General features: G+C 41.5%; 1 protein-coding gene across 1 annotated transcript; it reads right to left on the reverse strand.

Annotated features, from left to right (window-relative positions):
• Positions 1–318: 318 nt before the first annotated feature.
• Positions 319–5,969, reverse strand: CALHM6 (calcium homeostasis modulator family member 6). Its single transcript, XM_013175696.3, has 2 exons — positions 4,771–5,969; positions 319–3,553 (listed from the first exon to the last, which is right to left on the reverse strand). The coding sequence occupies exons 1-2, from the start codon at positions 5,290–5,292 to the stop codon at positions 3,143–3,145; spliced, it is 933 nt and encodes a 310-aa protein (XP_013031150.3). The 5' UTR covers positions 5,293–5,969; the 3' UTR covers positions 319–3,142.
• Positions 5,970–20,179: the final 14,210 nt, after the last annotated feature.

A 20,179-nucleotide genomic window follows, 5' to 3' on the forward strand; every position in this document is an offset into this window, starting at 1 on the left:
AAATCCCTCTGTCTCCCACACCTCAGGTATTTATACACATTGATGAGATCCCCTCTCAGTCTTCTCTTCCCTAGGCTGAACAGACCCAGGTCTCTCAGCCTTTCTTCATAGGGAAGATGCTCTAGGCCCCGTATCATCTAAGGAGCATAAGAAGGAGCAAGAAAATGCTAAGCAATATGTCAACAGAAAGTGGTGGTGAAACAACACCCATCCATTACAGCCCACATTTCAGAGAGAGCATTCACCTCTGTGTAGAGAGTGACCACAAAGCCCCTCCACTTTTTTTGTTTACACTGGCACTTTTCAAGAGACAGAGACTCTCTCACACATTTCAGATCATATTTCACAGGTAATAATAAAAAACACTACAAATATATATTCATTACACACAGTAGCCATAAAGCCAAGCATCATCTTCCTGTACATGAGCTCCGAGATGTCAGTGGTAATTTTTCCATCAATGTCAGGCAAGCACAAGCTCACCATTTCAGCTTTTAGACTTCTCTCCAGACATGTGGAGAAGGTCTAAAGTTCACTGCTGAGGAGGAGGAAAGTGATCAGCAAAGTGATGCACTTCTGTCCATGGCAGAGCAGAGCGGTATCATGCTACAGATGTCTATGAAAACAGGAAGTTAAAGAGGAAACATTCTTAGAAAAACAGTAACAATAGGAAAAACAGTGACACAAATTACATTATCATTAGTTGCTGACATTAGGTAACCTGTAGACATACAGATTTTATTTGTCTTATTTAGTAACATATTTCCAGAAGTCTGTTTCTCAATGTTTCTTGATAGTGTAGACATTTCTTTTGGAGCTGGCTGATGGAGCCCTCAGAAGTGCACTAAGACTTCTATTTGAAATTTCTTTTCATTTCTTTCATGATTACACAGAGAAGGTATGAGTGTTAAATAAATATGAGGAAAAATCAAAAATTCAAATATGACTGCATACGAAAACATTACATAAATATCTGCTCATATCCTTATACACGTATAGAATTTTTCTCCTTCCCCTAAAAGTAATTTTATGTATGAAATATAGACTGCACAGGCAAATCTGAAGATGTGAAGAAGACCTTCTGAAGCCTTTGTTCTTTCGTTTTAACGAGAAGTACTGGCTCTGCGTCTTCCCTGGAAAGTCAAAGCAGCTTTGGTAATGGGACCCTGGCAGTTCTGCTTGTGAGTGGGAAATGGCAAAAGCCCACTCAGATACAGCTGAGAGGATTAACACAAACTCTGTTGGTGTTTCCACTGCAGTTTTTCCTTGGAAAGTGAAATAAACATGGCTTTATTTTTAAACCGGATGCTTTATATATATGTGTGTATATGTGTGTGCATTTTTTATTTTTAAACCAGATTCTTTTAGTCAATCCTGATTTATTTCATGTGTCTCTATGGTAAAGCCTGGCCCCACTGAGTCAAGGAACGTTTTGGTGCTGATTTCAGTGGGGCCAGGACATTGTTTCCTTCCAACTTAGACATTCCAGAGCAGATTTATTGTTTTCTAGATGTCAGCAAACAAATGAACTCTTCAATAGGAGAGGTAAAGTGGGACATTTTAAGCTGAACTGTGCTTCCTGGAGGCACAAATAATAAACTGGACGCACGTTACACTATTAACATCAGGTTTCTTGGAAGAAAAAGAGCCACTGATTAAAGTGCAGTAAACACAGGATTAGATCCTCTTTTCCTTTTATATGTCATATATTCTACTTAGAGTAAGAATGAAGTTACCAAACTAGTTTTGTTCATCTAATTAAAATGGGTACTTTCTTGCTTCCTCGTTTGAAAATGGCTGTAACAAGCAACATTATGGGATTTCTCTCTATCTGTCTGAATAGTTTCCAAGTTAGAGTTTTCTGTCTACCAAGAGAAGGTTTCTGGGAGGAGTGAAAGGACAGCCTGGACCAAACAGCCTGACTCATCTCTTGAAAATACTTTCAGAGAAAAAAAATAACTTTATAAATCTTCACTCAAAACTGGTGTATTTGCTTCTTATCATTAGGAGATCTTTGATAAGAACATCAGTGTTTGCTAACAGTATGCAGAATTGCAGATTTATAACATCCTTAAATGTGTAGCTGTTCATATAAGCTTCATCTACACTGTCATATTATTAACAAACCTAACTCCTCAAGCCATGTAAATTTGCACTTGGCCTCCATTCTGGATCAAGTTAAACAGATTATTTGGTGGATACATCCAGGGGTAGCTTAGGTACTGATGAGAGGGCCAGAAATCTATGTGTAGTATTATGCATTAAAAATACATAATAATTTATTTATTTTTTTTTTTGTCAGATAAAATAGAAATCAATATAAATGGAATATCAAGTGGAAGTTATGCATACCTTTTTTCCACATAAAACTTTTAGAATAACAGGAAATGAAGAGTAGAAGAAGGCCTGCTGTAAAAGGTGCTCAAGATCAGACAGTGGTAAAGAAAATTCACCACAGTGAAAGCTTTTAGTTTCACTGTTATCTAAAACAGCTAGACACACAGGAGTAAAATGGTTGGAATTTATTTATTTTTTTATTTATTGGTTATTCCAACTGATGACCAGCTGAAGTCATGCTTAGCATTTCCAATGGACTTTGTGCACATGTGGCTCCAAAATGTTAATTGCTTCCCAGATTTTAAAAGACATAATCTTTGCCTTGAGAAACTAATTGATTGAAAGCAAATATTTTAGTCTAGAGATTGTTCTAAGCTCTACTGAAATATTTATTGTTAAGTCAAGTGATAGCTAATAAACTAAGCTAAACTTATGGTCAAAATTTCAATTCCTTTTTGTCCCTGTGTTACTGACAGGTATGAAAGTTTGGTTTTGTCACTCCAGCTGCCAAATTCTCTTAAGGCATTTGGAAAATAATTTGACATAGTACATGCTGACATCTTTGCTGTGGATCCTTGTTATTTTACATGACTCTCTCTTAATGAACATCAACATATGAAAACTCCCATTGTGAACCATGTATTTATTTAAATGCACCTAAACAAAAGTATAGTTTATTAAAAAAAAAAATCTCCTGAGGTTTACATGCAATATTTACAAATTGATTTCAGTAAGAGCTCAGAATAAGACTCTTTTCATATTAGTAGGTTTAAAAGGTTGCCAGTGTTACAAACAGTATGTTTCATCAAAATCCTGATTCACTTGCATGTGCTTCATCCACAAATCCTAAAACAGTGTGAATCTGATCTCCTTCACTGGATGCCTTGCCTCTGTTTGTGTTCACGTACTTGTGTATCATGCTGTAATGCTGCTCTTTTGTATTGAAGCCATACGGGAATGAAATCTTCTGCCAATCTTCATTTCTAGGAGTCCAAAATGGTGCTGGGTCAGCAGGTTCAAAAAAGAAGTGAACGTTTCTTTCTGCCAGCTTGGCTGCATGGTCTTTAGCCTTGATCTCAAAGACCTCTCGTTCCTTTTTCAAGTAAATTTTCCAGAACTTCAGCTGAAAGTAGCTAACCGGGGAGAAACAGCGGCTGAAACACGTTGCAATGAGTGCCAGAGTCATGATGATGGCAATCAGCAACCATCCTGCAATCTTGGAAAAGAAACAGGTGGGTTAAACAGTGTTTTTACATAGTCCTATGTAAGAGTATAGAACATAACATTGAATCAGACATGGAAACTGTATTTTTGCAGGCAGGACATGGATTTGACTGTCAAATACAGGAATCATTCCTGGTTTGTACAGGACTTTGTCATCCCTAACATATTTGCTTCTTAAGTGTGCTGAAAGTAGGTCAGGTATAAAAAATCATGTACATTAATTACAATGATCTCATGTCTTCCATCTTTGTTTGACTGGTTTGTTCCTTTTCATTTCATTGAAATATCAGTAACAGTCAGTCTTCCTTGATTTTACTCCTTTCTTACACTATCAGAATTCAACAATATAGAATTTGCCCCTTTTCAGCCTTTTTCTTGGAGGATCCACAAGCTAAATATTTAACAAATTTAAATACTTTGTGTGTGCGCGTAATTATCTCATAAATCTAACTTCATTAGCCAGCCTTAATGTTTTCCTGAGAAAAAGTGATGAAAAATGGTTTTCTCCTGGAGTTGAGGAGAAGACCAAACAAAAAGAAACAAAAGTGTAGTGCTATAAAATGCTTGAGTTTCATTTCACTGCAAATGAAAAAAATTCACTCATGAGTGCTATTGTTTTTTTTGATCATGCAGTTTGCTTTCAGCACTACAATTAAACTGTAATAAGGTAGATACATTTTTAAGCCATTCATCTAGACTACAAGTGTGAATTTATTAATAGGTTCAAACTTTGAGGTTTGTAGTGAAACCAGCCATCTATTGCTTCACTCGCCAGTTCTCTGTTGCAATGAGACATTGGCTTCCTCCCTATTCATGACCTCAGCTTTCTCTCAGCTAATGCATACTCACAACAGTTTGAGATATTTAAAGAGGTAAAAGTGGAAAAAGAGATGAGATTGTGCCAGCTGTAATCTAAATGAGAAAAAAAAACAGCGGTGGAAAGTTCCCTGCCCAGCTCTGGAAAAGGTTTTGCAAGTGCCTCTGCCAAGCAATTACTATGCAAACATGAAAAAACAGAAGCTAGCACAAACAGCCATTTGTTACCTTTCTGTTAGTATTTTCTGGCCAGCAAATTTTTGCTAATTGTGTACTTTTGCTAGTCACACAGTGTGAGAGATAAGGACTCTTGCAGTCCCCTGCAGGCACCAGTGTGTGTGGAGATGGTGGGGCTGGGGTCCATCAGGGAAGAGCATAGTAGAGAAGCTTTACCTGGGACTGGGCTTGAAGGCTGCAAAATTCACCTATCTCCTTGGACAACTCCTTGTCACAGGGTATTTTCTCCAGCGATGCATTGCCGGGCTTTTCGATGTCCCTGCACACCAGCTTTCCGATGAAGCTGCTCCTGCTTGCTGCGCACTCATAGAAGCTGGCACTGAGCAGGGCCACCGCGATCCAGGTGAAGGGGGCCATCAAGGTGCTGGCTGTCACTGGCATCAGCACTTTGCGAAAGTTTCCACAGGAGTCACAGCTACACTGGTTCTCTGGAGAGCATCTGCCCGTCACCAAAAGCCAGACTCTGGCGTTTATCATGTAGCCGAGCAAGAAGAGGACGAAGGCTGGCACTAAGAGGAAGACACAGCCATACACGGTGTTCCAGGAATTGCAAGGACACTTGAAGACCACGGAGGAGAAGATATACTCGCTGGCAGCTGTCAGCAGGGACACAATGCTGTAACCCAGAATCTTCTGGTGGCGGATACAAAAATCCATCGCAGTGCGTAACTTTTCCATTTTCTGCTGCAGCCTCCGGTGGTCTCCCTGTGTTTCAAGGATAGTGAAATCTCAGTCAGGAAAGAAAAAGAGGTGTTTTTGATGTCCCACAGCTTATAAAAGCCCAAAGTGCTTTCACTTTCTGTTGCTAAAACTGTAGCAGCAAATCATTGAAGCAGCCCTTTAGGGGAAACAGAACATGAACTTGCTGCACAGTGTGACAGTCAAGTGGATACCCCAGTGGAAAGCCATCCCAATAATCAGCATCAAAACAGCAAAGTCTGTCTTTGTTTCTATAAAAATAGTTTTATATTTGTCCAGACATGCCTGCATTGCAACTAGCAATGGCTTAAACCTCACAGTCTTCTCAGGGAAGCTTTTGAGTGAGGCATCAGATCAAAAGCGTGAACAAAATGTAAGGAAACCACCCACAATTGTGTACATTTTTAAATCCAATCTTATTATTAGCAATATAATATGGCTTGTTCTTTACAGAAGAAAAATCATCTATAATCATGTCAATTTTTAAAGCTAACCAATTAATCATTTTAAAGTAACCAAAGAAGGTTAGCCCATGCGCAACAAGCATTGATCCAGCATTACTGAGTGAAGCTCTGGCTACCAGAGTGCCTTTTGCTGCCTTTTGCCAGGAATCAGACTGTGCACTCCCACCACCATAGCAGCTAGTGGCATCTTTATAGCTTCCCACCCCCAAAAAAACCCACCCGCTCCTAAAAAAGCAAAAATTAAGCAGCTAAGCCAATGGCATAAAGTGGAAAAATGATGCAAAAGGCTTGCATACCGAACAAAAATATCTGGAAGGGATTGGAAGACTGAGCTTCCTGTGAAAACATTTGTTACATAGATTACATAGGTTTCATTGACAGCCTGAGGGGCTTTGACCAGACCCCTAATAAAGATTTTTCTCATCTGAATTGTCAGCTGGACATTTGTAGAGGCTATTTCAAGCAAGTCAGCAAGAGTAATGTGGTGCTGGCTGTATTGCTCATGCTACAGGAAACAAGCACAGAGCAAATAAAATGGCTCCGGTGAGAATTGTTGCCGATGAACTTTGAGAGTCATTGAAACCTTCTGAAGTCTTCTAGTGTACAGTTTGAAGGATGGTTCTCACAAATAAAGTGATGAGGTAGCACCAGGCTGTTTGGGTTGTCACTCTTGCTACATTTTTATGACTGAAAATAGAGAGCATCTGCACTCAGGTTATGTTTAAAAGGAAAAGAATAATAACAATATAAATTGAAACGTATAAAATCATGATGGATACTGGTGAACCCTGTGTAGTGTGGGTAACTTCTTTAGGACTTATGTGAAGGTGCTAGTATGATGTTCTTCATAGATTAGTGACCCATACACAGTCATCCAAGTAAGGTATCACATATATTCATAGAAACATAAAATCATCAAATGGCTTGGGTTGGAAGGGATCTTTAAAGATCATCTGGTTGCAACTCCCCTGCCATGGCAGGGATGCCACCCACTAGAACAGGTTGCTCACAACCCCATCCAGCCTGGCCTTGAACACCATCAGAGATGGGGCATCCAGAGCTTCTCTGGGCAAAGACATACTTTGTTTCAAAAGTATGTCTTTGTTTGGAGAGCGTGGGAGATAGCTTCCTGACGCAGCTGGTCAGCGAACCTACCAGGGGTGGTGCCCCGCTAGACCTTCTCTTCACAAACAGAGAAGGACTGGTGGGAGATGTGGTGGTCGGAAAATGGCTTGGGCAGAGTGACCACGAAATGGTAGAGTTCTCTATTCTTGGCGAGGCCAGGAAGGGGACCAGTAAAACTGCTGTATTGGACTTCCGGAGGGCTGACTTTGAGCTGCTCAGGACGCTGGTTGGCCGAGTCCCTTGGGAGGCGGTTCTGAAGGGCAGAGGAGTCCAGGAAGGCTGGGCGCTCCTCAAGAAGGAAATCGTGATGGCACAGGAGCGGTCCGTCCCCACGTGCCCAAAGACGAGCCGGCGTGGAAGAAGACCGGCCTGGCTCAACAGAGAGTTGCGGCTTGTGCTTAGCAGGAAAAAGAGGGTTTATAATCTTTGGAAAAAAGGGCGGGCCACTGAGGAGGACTACAAGGATGTAGCGAGGCTGTGCAGGGAGAAAATTAGAAAGGCCAAAGCTCATCTGGAGCTCAACCTGGCTACTGCCGTTAAAGACAACAAAAAATCCTTTTACAAATATATCAGTGCGAAACGGAGGACTAAGGAGAATCTCCATCCTTTACTGGATGTGAGGGGAAACCTAATTACTAAGGATGAGGAAAAGGCTGAGGTGCTTAATGCCGCCTTTGCCTCAGTCTTTAGCGGCAATACCGGTTGTTCTCTGGATACCCAGTGCTTTGAGCTGGTGGAAGGGGATGGGGAGCAGGACGTGGCCTTCGCTATCCATGAGGAAATGGTTGGCGACCTGCTACGGAGCTTGGATGTGCGCAAGTCAATGGGGCCGGATGGGATGCACCCGAGGGTACTGAAAGAACTGGCGGAGGAGCTGGCCAAGCCGCTTACCATCATTTATCGGCAGTCCTGGCTATCGGGGGAGGTCCCAGTTGACTGGCGGCTAGCCAATGTGACGCCCATCTATAAGAAGGGCCACAGGGCAGACCCGGGGAACTATAGGCCTGTCAGTTTGACCTCAGTGCCAGGAAAGCTCATGGAGCAGATTATCTTGAGGGTCATCACGCGGCACTTGCAGGGCAAGCAGGCGATCAGGCCCAGTCAGCATGGGTTTATGAAAGGCAGGTCCTGCTTGACGAACCTGATCTCCTTCTATGACCAAGTGACGCGCTTGGTGGATGAGGGAAAGGCTGTGGATGTGGTTTACCTTGACCTCAGTAAGGCTTTTGACACAGTTCCCCACAACATTCTCCTCAAGAAACTGGTTGCTCGAGGCTTGGACTGGCGTACGCTTCGCTGGGTTAGAAACTGGCTGGATAGCCGGGCCCAGAGAGTTGTGGTGAATGGAGTCAAATCTGGTTGGAGGCCGGTCACTAGTGGTGTCCCCCAGGGCTCGGTACTGGGGCCGGTTCTCTTTAATATCTTTATCGATGATCTGGATGAGGGCGTCCAGTGCACCCTCAGTAAGTTTGCAGATGACACCAAGCTAAGTGCGTGTGTCGATCTGCTCGAGGGCAGGAAGGCTCTGCAGGAGGATCTGGATAGGATGGAGCGATGGGCTGAGGTCAACTGTATGAAGTTCAACAAGGCCAAGTGCCGGGTCCTGCACCTGGGGCGCAACAACCCCAAGCAGAGCTGCAGGCTGGGAGATGAGTGGCTGGAAAGCTGCCTGGCCGAGAGGGACCTGGGAGTATTGGTTGATAGTCGGCTGAATATGAGCCAGCAGTGTGCCCAGGTGGCCAAGAAGGCCAACAGCATCCTGGCCTGCATAAGAAGCAGTGTGGCCAGCAGGTCTAGGGAAGTGATTGTGCCCCTGTACTCGGCTCTGGCGAGGCCGCACCTCGAGTACTGTGTTCAGTTTTGGGCCCCTCGCTACAGGAAGGACATGGACGTGCTCGAGCGAGTCCAGAGAAGGGCGACCAAGCTGGTGAGGGGTCTGGAGAACAAGTCTTACGAGGAGCGGCTGAGGGAGCTGGGCTTGTTCAGCCTGGAGAAGAGGAGGCTCAGGGGCGACCTTATCGCTCTCTACAGTTACCTTAAAGGAGGCTGTAAAGAGGTGGGGGTTGGTCTGTTCTCCCATGTGCCTGGTGACAGGACGAGGGGGAATGGGCGAAAGTTGCGACAGGGGAGTTTTAGGTTGGATGTTAGGAAGTACTTCTTTACCGAAAGGGCTATTAAGCATTGGAATGGGCTGCCCAGGGAGGTGGTGGAGTCACCATCCCTGGAGGTCTTTAAAAGACGTTTAGATGTAGAGCTTAGCGATATGGTTTAGTGGAGTACTTAGTGTTAGGTCGGAGGTTGGACTCGATGATCTTGAGGTCTCTTCCAACCTAGAAATCTGTGATACTGTGATACTGTGAAAAGGAGACAGAGGCTAATTTTCCTGAAATCATTTTTATTTATTTATTTTTCTGGTCAGATTTTTTTGCTACAAAATGCTGCTCCTTTTCACCTGGTTACTAAAGGTCCCTTCAGGGTCAGCTCCATGAAAGACATCTTAGAATTAAGGTCTAACTAGCTTTTATGATTGTGGAGTTGGATTTGCTAAGAAAGTTGTTTGCTTGTTTGTTTGTTTGTTTGTTTTTTCCAGTTCCGTATCATTTACTTGTGCAGCAGTATGTCAAGAGCTAAGGTAGCTGTCAATCAGGACTATTCAGGTAGTGAGGCAAACAAATTTGTACAGTCATGAGACAGGATAATGCAATTTAGCAATTTGCAAGAGCACTCTCTTGCTAACACTTGAGCTCTCCCGGCCTGAATGAAAGTTTCCTAAAGTTGGCATAAAAGAGATTTGAACAAAGAACTTGAAAAACAATATCTTCATCATCAAAATCAAAAGATTTTGAACACCATAGAGTGCAAAAATATGTGTTATCAACCTGTCATCCCTGTACTGGACAGGGTCTGTGAGACTGCCATGTTGCAAGCCTATCCAACACAAGACTTTAACATAAAGAGTTTTATATATATATATATATATGCACACATAAAAATTATACGTACATATATATACTACATGTGTATAATGCATATAAAAGAGTGTGTGTGTGTGTATCCATATATATTTTCCCCCGTACTCAGCTCTGGTGAGGCCACACCTTGAGTGCTGTGTTCAGCTCTGGGCCCCTCACTACAAGGACATCGAGGCCCTGGAGCTTGTCTAGAGAAGGGCTATGAAGCTGGTGAAGGGCCTGGAACACAAGCCATGTGAGGAGCGGTTGAGAGAACTGGGGTTGTTTAGTCTGGAGAAGGGGAGGCTCAGGGGATACCTTATTGCTCTCTAGAGTTACCTGAAAGGAAGTTGTGGGGAGCTGTGGGTTGTGATAGGACTAGAGGGAATGGCCTCAAGTTGCACCAGGGGAGGTTTAGGTTAGAAATCAGGAGAAATTTCTTCTCAGAAAGAGTAGTCACGCATTGATATGATTTAATGGCTTAGTGGGTAGTATTGGTAATAGGAGGACGGTTGGATGAGAAGATCTTGTAGATCCTTTCCAACCTTGTGTTTCTATGATTCCATGATTGGAACAGGTTGCCCAGGGAAGTGGTGGCTTCACCATTCCTGGGAGTGTTCAAGGAAAGGTTGGATGTTGTGCTTAGGGACATGGTTTAGTGGATGACATTGGTAATAGGGTGATGACTGGACCAGATGATCTTGGAGGTCTTTTCCAACCCTAATGATTCTATGACTCTATGATTATATATATGTATATGTATGCCCCTCACAAGGGGAGCGGAGACGCAGGCATAGAACTCTGCTCTCTGGGGACAGCGACAGGACCCGAGGGAACGGCATGGAGCTGGGACAGGGGAGGGTCAGGCTGGGTGTTAGGGAAAGGTTCTGCACCCAGAGGGTGGTCAGACACTGGGACAGGCTCCCCAGGGAATTGGTCATGGCACTGAGCCTGACAGAGTTCAAGAAAAGTTTGGACAACACTCTCAGATACATGGTATGATTTTTGTGTAGACCTGTGTGGAGCCAGGGGCTGGACCCAATGACCCTCTTGGGTCCCTTCCAGTTCAGGATTTTCTGTGATTCTATGATATATATTCTCTGTTATCCTCCAGGAACAGACTTAAGTGGTAACACACATTTGTGTCAAAGATCACCATGCATATTTCCTGAAGATTCAAAAGACTTCTGTGAGTGACAAGTAATATGAGATTGTGAGCTGAGTTGCCTCCAATATATGGATAGTCACCAATAGTACTTCAGTGTTTGTTTGCATGGACAGTCTCTGCTATAGCAACACCCAGAGTAAATAGCCAAAAAAGCAACAGGAACAGACAGAGAGAGAAATGTTGATTGTGTTTCTGCTCATGTTTATTCACAGTGATATATGAGGGGACCTGGATGTCAATCAGCCCTCATCCTTGTGGCTTCAGTAAGCCTGAAGGCATTGAACAAAGCTCTGGATTTAGAGAGGTGATGCTAAATAAAAGGAAGACCACAAGTCTAAGGCTAATGAAGAACAGTCTTAGGTTTGATGTGACGTGTGAGTACAGCAGAACTGCAGGAAAGATGGTGATGCAGAGGATGCTTGTGGGACACAGCTGAATCTTTGCCTTTCTGCTACTGGATAAAAGAGTTGTCCTATATTTTTATACATACTCAGAACACATAAAATAGGCAAGATAAGGAAAAACATGTTTTCTAAACACAATTGGCTAGAGTGTGGCTACCAAGTGACTGTGAATGTCCACACAGTGTACAGCTCCCTACATTTTATGCAGGGTAAAAAGGGTTTGTGGATGTATAACATGATAACCTGCAGATGTAAACAAAAGATATCATTCATTCCTTTATTTAAAGATATGACCTAGGTATTGCAGGTGAGCAGCAATTTGGGCAGCTGAGTAGATGGCACAGAGGCACCAGAGCAGGCACCAGAGGCATTGGCAGCCACTGGGCTGTGCCAGCTGTGTCATGCTCAGCACCAAGCTCCTGCTGCTGCTGCTATGGAGGAGGAAAATGTGCCACCACCTGACGTACTTGCCTCAGTCTGCAGGAGATTTTACTTCGTTATTATCTGCAGGCATAAAAATTGTTTGAACTTTGAGGGAAAAAGGAAAAAAATAATCATGTAGACCAGCTAAACTGGCTGGACTGAAACAGAGTGAAGGCTGAGTTAGTCTGCTAACCTCTTGCTGAGAATGGCTACAGTAAATATCCGGGGAGGAGCACAAGGACAGAGAAAGCAAGCTGCAGTACTTTTCCAGAATGCATTTACACCCCAAAAATTTGCATTTCAGGGGTTTCCCTCGCACCCAGCAGCTGTTGAGATATTTCTCCTCTTTGTCCAGTTGCTTTTTTAAACCAAGCACACATCTTGACATCCATTGTGTAGCAACATTGTGTAGCAAATGTGTTTAATTGGGATGAATCATGTTCATTCAAACCTGACACCACCCCATTAGATGCCCCCCAGGTCCCAGCAGGGGAAGAGAGAAAATAGTTGATCCTTACCTGGTCTCTCTATGTCATTTATACTGTACACTTTCATCATATCCCCCTCTTTTTCAGGCTGAGGAACCTGTAGTAAAATTAGTTGTTCTTTGTCTGATGGGCTGTATACCTACTATTTTTTATCCATATTGTCACCTCAACCATTCTCTAGGATTTGGGTAACCTTTTTGACATGAAGGGACATGGAGGGGCATACAAGATTTGCAGTGCACTAAAGGTGGATGACAGTTTTCCACACCCGCATATTGATGTTATTTATTTTTCTATTTCCTTGTAACAGTTTCTAGAATATTGACTGCTTTTTGATCATCTTTGAAGCAGTGAGCTGATATTTTATTGAGATCTGTATTATATAAAAAAATCCTCAGTCTTGAGGAGTAATTTCTGTCAGCCCAGAGTCCATCAGTTTATATATTAAGGTAGGAATGGGTTTCTCTTTCATCACCACTTAATCTGCGCCTGCCATTTTGCTTTCTGGTCAGACAACCTAGTAAATTATATCTGCAGTTCTTTAAACCAGAAGTTTCTTTTTAACTCTGCAGAACAACCTCATATTATTAACAAATATTGTTGCCTTGATTTTTACCCTTTTAGGTCACATAAAATATTGTTAAGCGTTATTCTCACAGTACCGATGCACTACTTTTTGCAATTTTTAGAAAACTTAAAACCCCTGAAGACCTTTCTTCTCACTTCAGAACTCCCTGGTCTTTTATTTTTTCCTAAATTCTGCAGGGCACTTTGTCAAATATGTTTTTGAAATCCAAGTAGAACCAAATCAGATCTCCTTTATCCACCTTCCTGTTCACCATTTCACATCATATTAATGTATGTATACACTAATTTCATTCTTCGCTATAGTTTCTACTTAGTTGCCCCGTACAAATACCAGAAGTACTTTTTTTCATTTCATTTTGCAATTTTCATTATTACCAATAAAAACCTTTGCTCTGAAAAAAATGCATTTAGGACAGCTGCATTTTCTTTACACAAAAAATACTGCTGTGAAAAATACTCAAATTCAAGTTTCTGGAAAAACAAATGTAAAAAAACCCTGCTGATTATAATTTTTTTAAACATCTTACCAGACGAGGAACAAGATAAGGAAGTTTCAAAGTTTCAGAAAAGATGTCTGAGAAGAAGTTCTCTTTCCTCTTTTTTTTTTTTTTAATTGATTGACTTTCCCATGTCTCAAACTCAACATGAATATCCTCTACATAAATTGTAAGAACTAATGTCTGCCCCTACATGGGTAAAACCATGGATGGGTTTATTAGTAGCTACCTCCAGTTGGAGACAATGGATAGTGTACCTCAAAACCAGAATTCATTGTGTCTGGACCAGTGTTGGATGTGTTGGGACGAGAGAAAATAATGGAAGCTCTGGATTTCCTCCCACCACACTGAAGGTGACACTTTTGCAGTGCCTGGGCTGCTGCCACAGCCACTTTAATGCCCTAAGCACTGCAAAACAAAAACATAAAGAAAATCAAAAAAGTCAGACAGATGGCCATTTGAACCACACAACCAGCAAAAAGGTACCTCTTATCACCTCCTATAGACAACTTCTTAAAGTAAAGTTGATTCGCAGGATAACACCCTCACAAATGAACCCAGACCCTTTCCATATCTTTCAGCAACAATGTAGAGGAGACAACAGTGAAAATATTTTCCTTGTTCCTAATAGATCAGTGCTTTGGTGATGTTTCTCCACTTCTGCTGCCAGGTGTTCACTGTGGTTGCTTCTCCTACCCCCATTCAGACAGCCCTGTATTACATGGGACGCTTGTCTGTGTCTCCTGCAATTGGCAGTCAGGCTGTGTTTGGCTTTATGGTGGAGACAGGAGCTAATGGCAGTGAACGGAGCTTATCAGCTTTGTGTTCACCACCCTCCCAGGCAGGATTTTGCACGCTCTGAGAGATTTGTGCATTGGGTTGGAGCATGGAGGTGAAATCGCTGTGGAGGTACTGTCCTCCTCGTGGTGGCAGGGACACAGCTGCATCTGAGAACCACCAATTGAACAAGGAAGCCTGAAATCAGAAGCAGATAAAGTTCATGCATGGTAAAGACAACAGCCAAGGAACCCTGCTACTTCACTTTCTATGTCTAATTTTAGCTCTTTTGTTTCTCTGTAATAAAATATGAGTTCAGAAGCAAGCTTCCTGGGAAAAGGGAAGGGAGCTCCATGTGAAAAAGGATTAACCCTCCCCTCTGAGCAAAATGTTTCCAGTAAACACTGCAGAAAGAGGTGGGAGAGGAGAGACCACCCGGGCTGGAAGGAAGGGAATGCCTGTGCTATGAGTCAAGTTGTGAGGCTGAGGCAGTGATGGCTCCCCAGGGGGTATGGGCAGCCTCGGGAATCTGGGGGGCTGGAGAAGACCCACGGTGGAGAAGCTGGAGAGACAGAGAGAGCACGGAGCCCCCTGATCAGGCTGTTGTTAGCATCCGGTTCTGTCAGTGCATTGTTCTCCCAGGGTAGCTATTTCTTGCTCTCTAAATTAACACTTGTCTCTCCACAAACAGCTGTAAAGCATTAGCTGGCAATCGGTCAGAAAGTTTTCCGTTAAAGAATGCAGAATTCCAATTTAACGGTTGTTTTTGCATTGATTCACGTTAAATTTCATGCCTTCCAAGGGGGATAGAAGAAAGGCTAGAAAGAAAAAGAAACCAGATATTTTCAGAACAAACTGGTGATTTTTGTAATTTGAAACATTTCCATTTTGATATATGCTTTATTAAAATGAAGAAGTCAGATGAAAAGAACGTTTTATCAAGTTTCACCTTAATGTTTTAAATTCTGTCCTTTCCTCAGACATTTTCTGGGTGGAAAAAGCTGTAGTCCAACTAGTTCTGCAGTTGTATCAAATGTATAGTATTGGTCTTGAATACAGCAAGTGTGTGTGTTCATGCATGCTGAAGGGTTTTGCCAATAGTTCATTTTGTTATATTCATCTTAGTAAATCCTTGCAATAGGTCATTTAATTATTTATTCTTGCAGGACATTTACTTTTTTTTTGGTCTAGCAAAAGATTGCTTTTGTTTTTGCAAATCATTCTTTCCTAGCTGCTCCTGTGAAGGTCCATCCTGTCCCAGATTTCTGTTATTAGTCTTATCAAGCTCAACTTCCTCTTCACTTTATTAACCTTAAAAGCCATGGACACAATAGAGCTTGAACACCACAGCACTGCCAATAGGTTTTATTTTTATAACGACTTGTTTCTTCAAAAGAAAGCATTGTATTTCTCACTTCCCAGTTAAGAAAGACAGATGGAAAAGTCTTTTTATTCTAGGAAAATTCTTGTAATACTTTTTGTCTCTTTCCAGGTGAAATTAATGCTTAACTAGTGGGAGTCTTGTCTGCACACAGCTCTGCACCTACCCTCCAGGTGGACTGACCTCCCCTGGAGGCCCATTACCTCAGTTTGTGAAACTGAGGAAGTTACTCTGGCTTTATGACTGAACCAGCCTTACTTGTTTGTGAACTGTCATGCAGCTCAGTGGCACCACATAAATCATTAATAATACTAATACTTAGCTGAACAGCAGCCTGAGAGGTAGCACTGTGTCTGTGCATGTACAGCTTACAAGCATTTGTGTACATTATTCTGGTATTTTAAGACATTCTGGTATTTTAAGACATTACATTTATTAGCAGTTTTTGGCTGAAAAAGAATTTTAGTGGGTAGGCAGGAACCAGGATGGCAAAACCAAGCACAGTTCTGAAGGAGGCCCTAGGGGGTGAACTGTGGTGCTGTCACACAAGCCATTGCACCAGGTTTCTCTTGCTGTTATTTCCTGCTGCTCTTTTAACACCACAGGTTCACAGAGTCTCGTTTCTGGACAGTGAACTTCCTGTAACCAAATCATGTGGCCTAGAGCAACCAGCTGCCTGAGGGCTTTATTGTTCAGCCTACATTAACCTACAGTCTATATACGCTGTAAGCCAGTCTGTGCAGTACTGTAAATACTGGCCGTGATCCGTGGAATATTTGCTGAGCTTGTAAGAAAATATATGATATTTTCATAGGATTAGAAAGGTAGAAGTTGTCAGGTTTTATGGAGAAATCAAGAGGCCCTAGTGTGCAGATTATAGAGTTAGCTCATTTGTAGTCAGGTAATTCACCCTGAGCAGCCAACTAGTCAGCTCCAAGAAAACAAAGCTCAGTCTTTTTCCCTTACTATGTAAAATGATATGCCATAAAACTACTTTTGCAATTATGAGCACATTAAAACCTAAACATTTTTATAGTCTCATATGTATGTCCTTTATTCCTCATGTCTTTGCTGTCTTCACATTATGCCATCGCATCGTGCTATCTTGGTACTGCTGAACAGCTGAGATTTCATCCTGTTCCGCTCTTCCAATGTGTGTGGCCTAATGCTGTCTGATTATACGCTATAAAATGTTTTATATGCTACAAAAAAAGTGTTACAAAAATCCGTAATTTTTCATTCAATTAATCCTTCCCCCTCTTTGTACACTTGAACTAATTAACTATTTTACCCAATTTAATTAATGGTTCTTCAGTTCATGGTAGTATGTCCGTTTCCCTTGCCTTCAGTTTCCCATTTTGGGCCCCTTTGCTGCCCAAATTGTATTACGTAAAGAGATTTTTTCTAACAGAAAGGCAGTGCAAGAGATGAGACCCTATCCCATTCAAAGTTTCCCACACATAGCTACCTATTGTAGTTATGCCAGTAGGTTCAGAGGCTTCTCTGGGGGCAATCAAGTGAGAAAGATATAAATGAAAAAACAAACAAACAAACAACCTACTGAATTCCCCTTGGTCTAGAAGACAATTTATTTTTTAATTATTTTAATTTTGAGGATTCAACACAGAACTAAAAAATTGAAAATGACAAAAATTCTGTGTCTCTGACAGATCTAAGCCCAGATATTATTAGAATAGCATCAAATAGCTATATTTGGCTGACGCAGTAGGTTCACATTCATCTGAAATACAAGACACATTTTACCTTGTTTGGGGGGTTGTGAAATCATCACATATCTTTCACAAGGCAGAAAACAGGTGTTTGAAAGACTCGGATGGTCTTCACAATATGCAAAGAAATGCCACCACCTCCAGACCCTTAAAGAGAAGACTTGATCTTCCTGTTAAAGGATGCTGTTATTTCTTCTTCGTAAGTTTAGAAGACTATAGTTTTTCTAACTGATCTCATCCCATACCTTCAAAATACTCAATTTCACTTGCCAGAAATGTACCAGCTCAGTCAGACTGTATGGTGGCTATATCTGGCATGCATTAAAGGGTGAACTCCATTGCACTCAGCAGCGCTTGGGGGCGCTTTCAGTACTTCCCTGTTATAAGCAGCTAGTCGTTTTGTCAGGCTGTCCTGACGCTTCAGAGAATCTAAAATATTGTAGCTAGCAGAGATTTATTCATTAATAGGAAAATATGATTAAAAATGAAAGAATGGTAGATGAGACATAAGGGGAGAACCTTCCCAGCTGCCTAGATTTTATGTTGGCAGTAACTTTGCAAGTCTCTGAGTCTGCCCCCATTTATTCTGTAATGCTGAAATACTTCATCATCACCACTGTCATTTTATGTGCAAGGTGTTTGCAGCTGTGAGTATTTTATAGCATTACTGAATGTCTTCTGTATTTCTGTACCTTACATAAAGCCACCGTTATTTAATTGCCCTCTCAAGGACTCTGGTCCTCTGTCCATTTTCCCATTGCTAACAGCCTGCAGTTAGGTCCACCAGAGGAAACTTCATGAGATTTACAAGACTGTTTTTCACCACTTACCACTTCTGCTTTCATAGTCAGATTCTCATGCAGCTGGGTTGGAGGAGTATCCTATAGAGCCCTGGCCCCTTGAGGCAGAGTAAGATATATGACATTTTAAGGCTAAACTATTGCATACTATTCACTACTGACTGGGGAAGAGGTGTCCAATCATTGCCAATAGGTCAGTCATAGTCACCTTCACTACCCAACAAACTTAGTAAACACAGGAATACAGTTACATTATTTGGAAAAGGGTTAGGCCATGTAACAGAAGACAAGCACAAGAAAAGCGAACTAGTTCTAAACCATAATTATCAGTTAAGGCCTACTGTAACTACTTCAGCATCTTGGCTAGGTCATAAAATGACCTAGCCTTCCTTAGCATGTCCTGAAGAGTTCAGCTACTCCCAATGATCCTGTTCTTTAGGGAGAAAAAGATATGCATATGCTGAGCACCTACTCTCCTTTGCAGCAGGCTGATTTTATATAACTTACTGTTACAGAAGCATGAGAGTAAGCTGCTGAGTAAGAGCAGCATTCCCAGCTTGCTGTGTTGCAACCTCTCTGAAGACAAAGTATAAAACCAGTCATTTTACATTCATGATTTTAGAATCATTCCACCTCCCAATTTTGCTTGCAGAATGCCTTTCAACTAGCGAACAAATGTATGTTAATGTTGGAGAAACACCATGAATTTGTGTTTCTTTTTGCCAGGGATTAAGACTAATCATGAGGATCAGCACTGTGTAGAATGGAAGCAACAGGATTAAAAGATTAAATCCGTAACAGTTATATTATCCACAGCATGCTATCGAATGCAAGCAATGAATTTGATTTGTGCTAGTTAAATTCTTCAGCTCAGGTTGCTAGAAGAGTAAGACTGCTTGCTTTCTGATGGTTTTTAAGCCAAAGTAAGCAATCCTAAAATGGTTATCCACTCATCCCTTTTCAAACATCAGACATTCTGTATTTAAAACTTTGAAGACTGCAGTATCCTTTTAAATGTTGTAGTATTAACCAATTTGCTGGCCTGGTAAATGAGTTACGTGAGTCACAGTTAGAGCAGAGGGTAAAATCCAGGGTGCCTTTTTGCAGATCAGCTGTTGAGCACAAAACTATGCTCCTACTAACTGCCAAGGAAGAGCTGAAGCTGTTCTCTTTAAATTCACAGATCCTCTTTGTGTTTATTTTGGTAAGAACCGAAGGCAACACAGTGGCTTGCAGGTCAAGCGACACAAGGAATTAGGACAAATAAACAGAATATTCTTAGCACCAAATAGCCACGGTATAGGGTGATGATAAAAATTTCCTATTGAGCTTGTACATCTTTTTTGTTCTGGATATCCCAACTGTCAGTAACTCAAGTTCTAAAAAGCTGGCAGTTTTATATCTATCTAGCTATCCAACAGGCATTGCTTAATCACTTGTCCTTCATTCAAACAGTATCTTTCAAAGCAAGAAACGCTCTCTTAGAATTATGAATTCAAGCCAGTTCCAAGAGTAAAGTTACCCTAAAGACTATTTCTGTTAAAAGATCTAGAGTATATATTCTTATATTTTTCTAAAGATATAACCCATTGACTCATTTTACATGGAATTTTAAATAATTTATCACAAAAAAGTTAAAGCTTACCTGAGAACAGATGAGAAAAAACACAGTTTTCACAGCACCACCAAGACCCAGGTGGACTATTAGGATCCCACCATTTGTCTTTTAGTATAATGAGGATTACCACAATAACTTTGGTAGCATTGCAGGCATTCTTGGGGAGAGCACTGTTATATGCACGACAACAGCATCTCTCCTGCTTTTTTTTTTCCTGCCTTTTGGACATTTGAGTAAGAACAAATCTGTGGAAATTAGCTGCTTAATTCCATTACCACAATAACATCACTGCCACAAAGCCTGAATAATTTCTGTTGTTTTCTTGCTATTTTTGTTGAAGTGAACTAAAGCAGAGAGGATACGGCCCTGTATATATGAATTCATGTACTGCTTAGTATCTCATGGCTACTGCAGTCATGTTCAGATTCATTGAAAAGTGAAGATAAAATGTG

Source organism: Anser cygnoides, chromosome 3 (genome assembly GCF_040182565.1).
Source record: "Anser cygnoides isolate HZ-2024a breed goose chromosome 3, Taihu_goose_T2T_genome, whole genome shotgun sequence".
Lineage (NCBI taxonomy): Eukaryota > Metazoa > Chordata > Aves > Anseriformes > Anatidae > Anser > Anser cygnoides.

Coding starts and splice junctions, on each gene's coding strand:
- CALHM6 (XM_013175696.3), bottom strand. CDS start 5,292: ATGGAAAAGTTACGCACTGCGATGGATTTTTGTATCCGCCACCAGAAG. Junction 3,554..4,770: donor GCCTTCAAGCCCAGTCCCAG/GTAAAGCTTCTC, acceptor TTCTTTTCCAAG/ATTGCAGGATGGTTGCTGAT.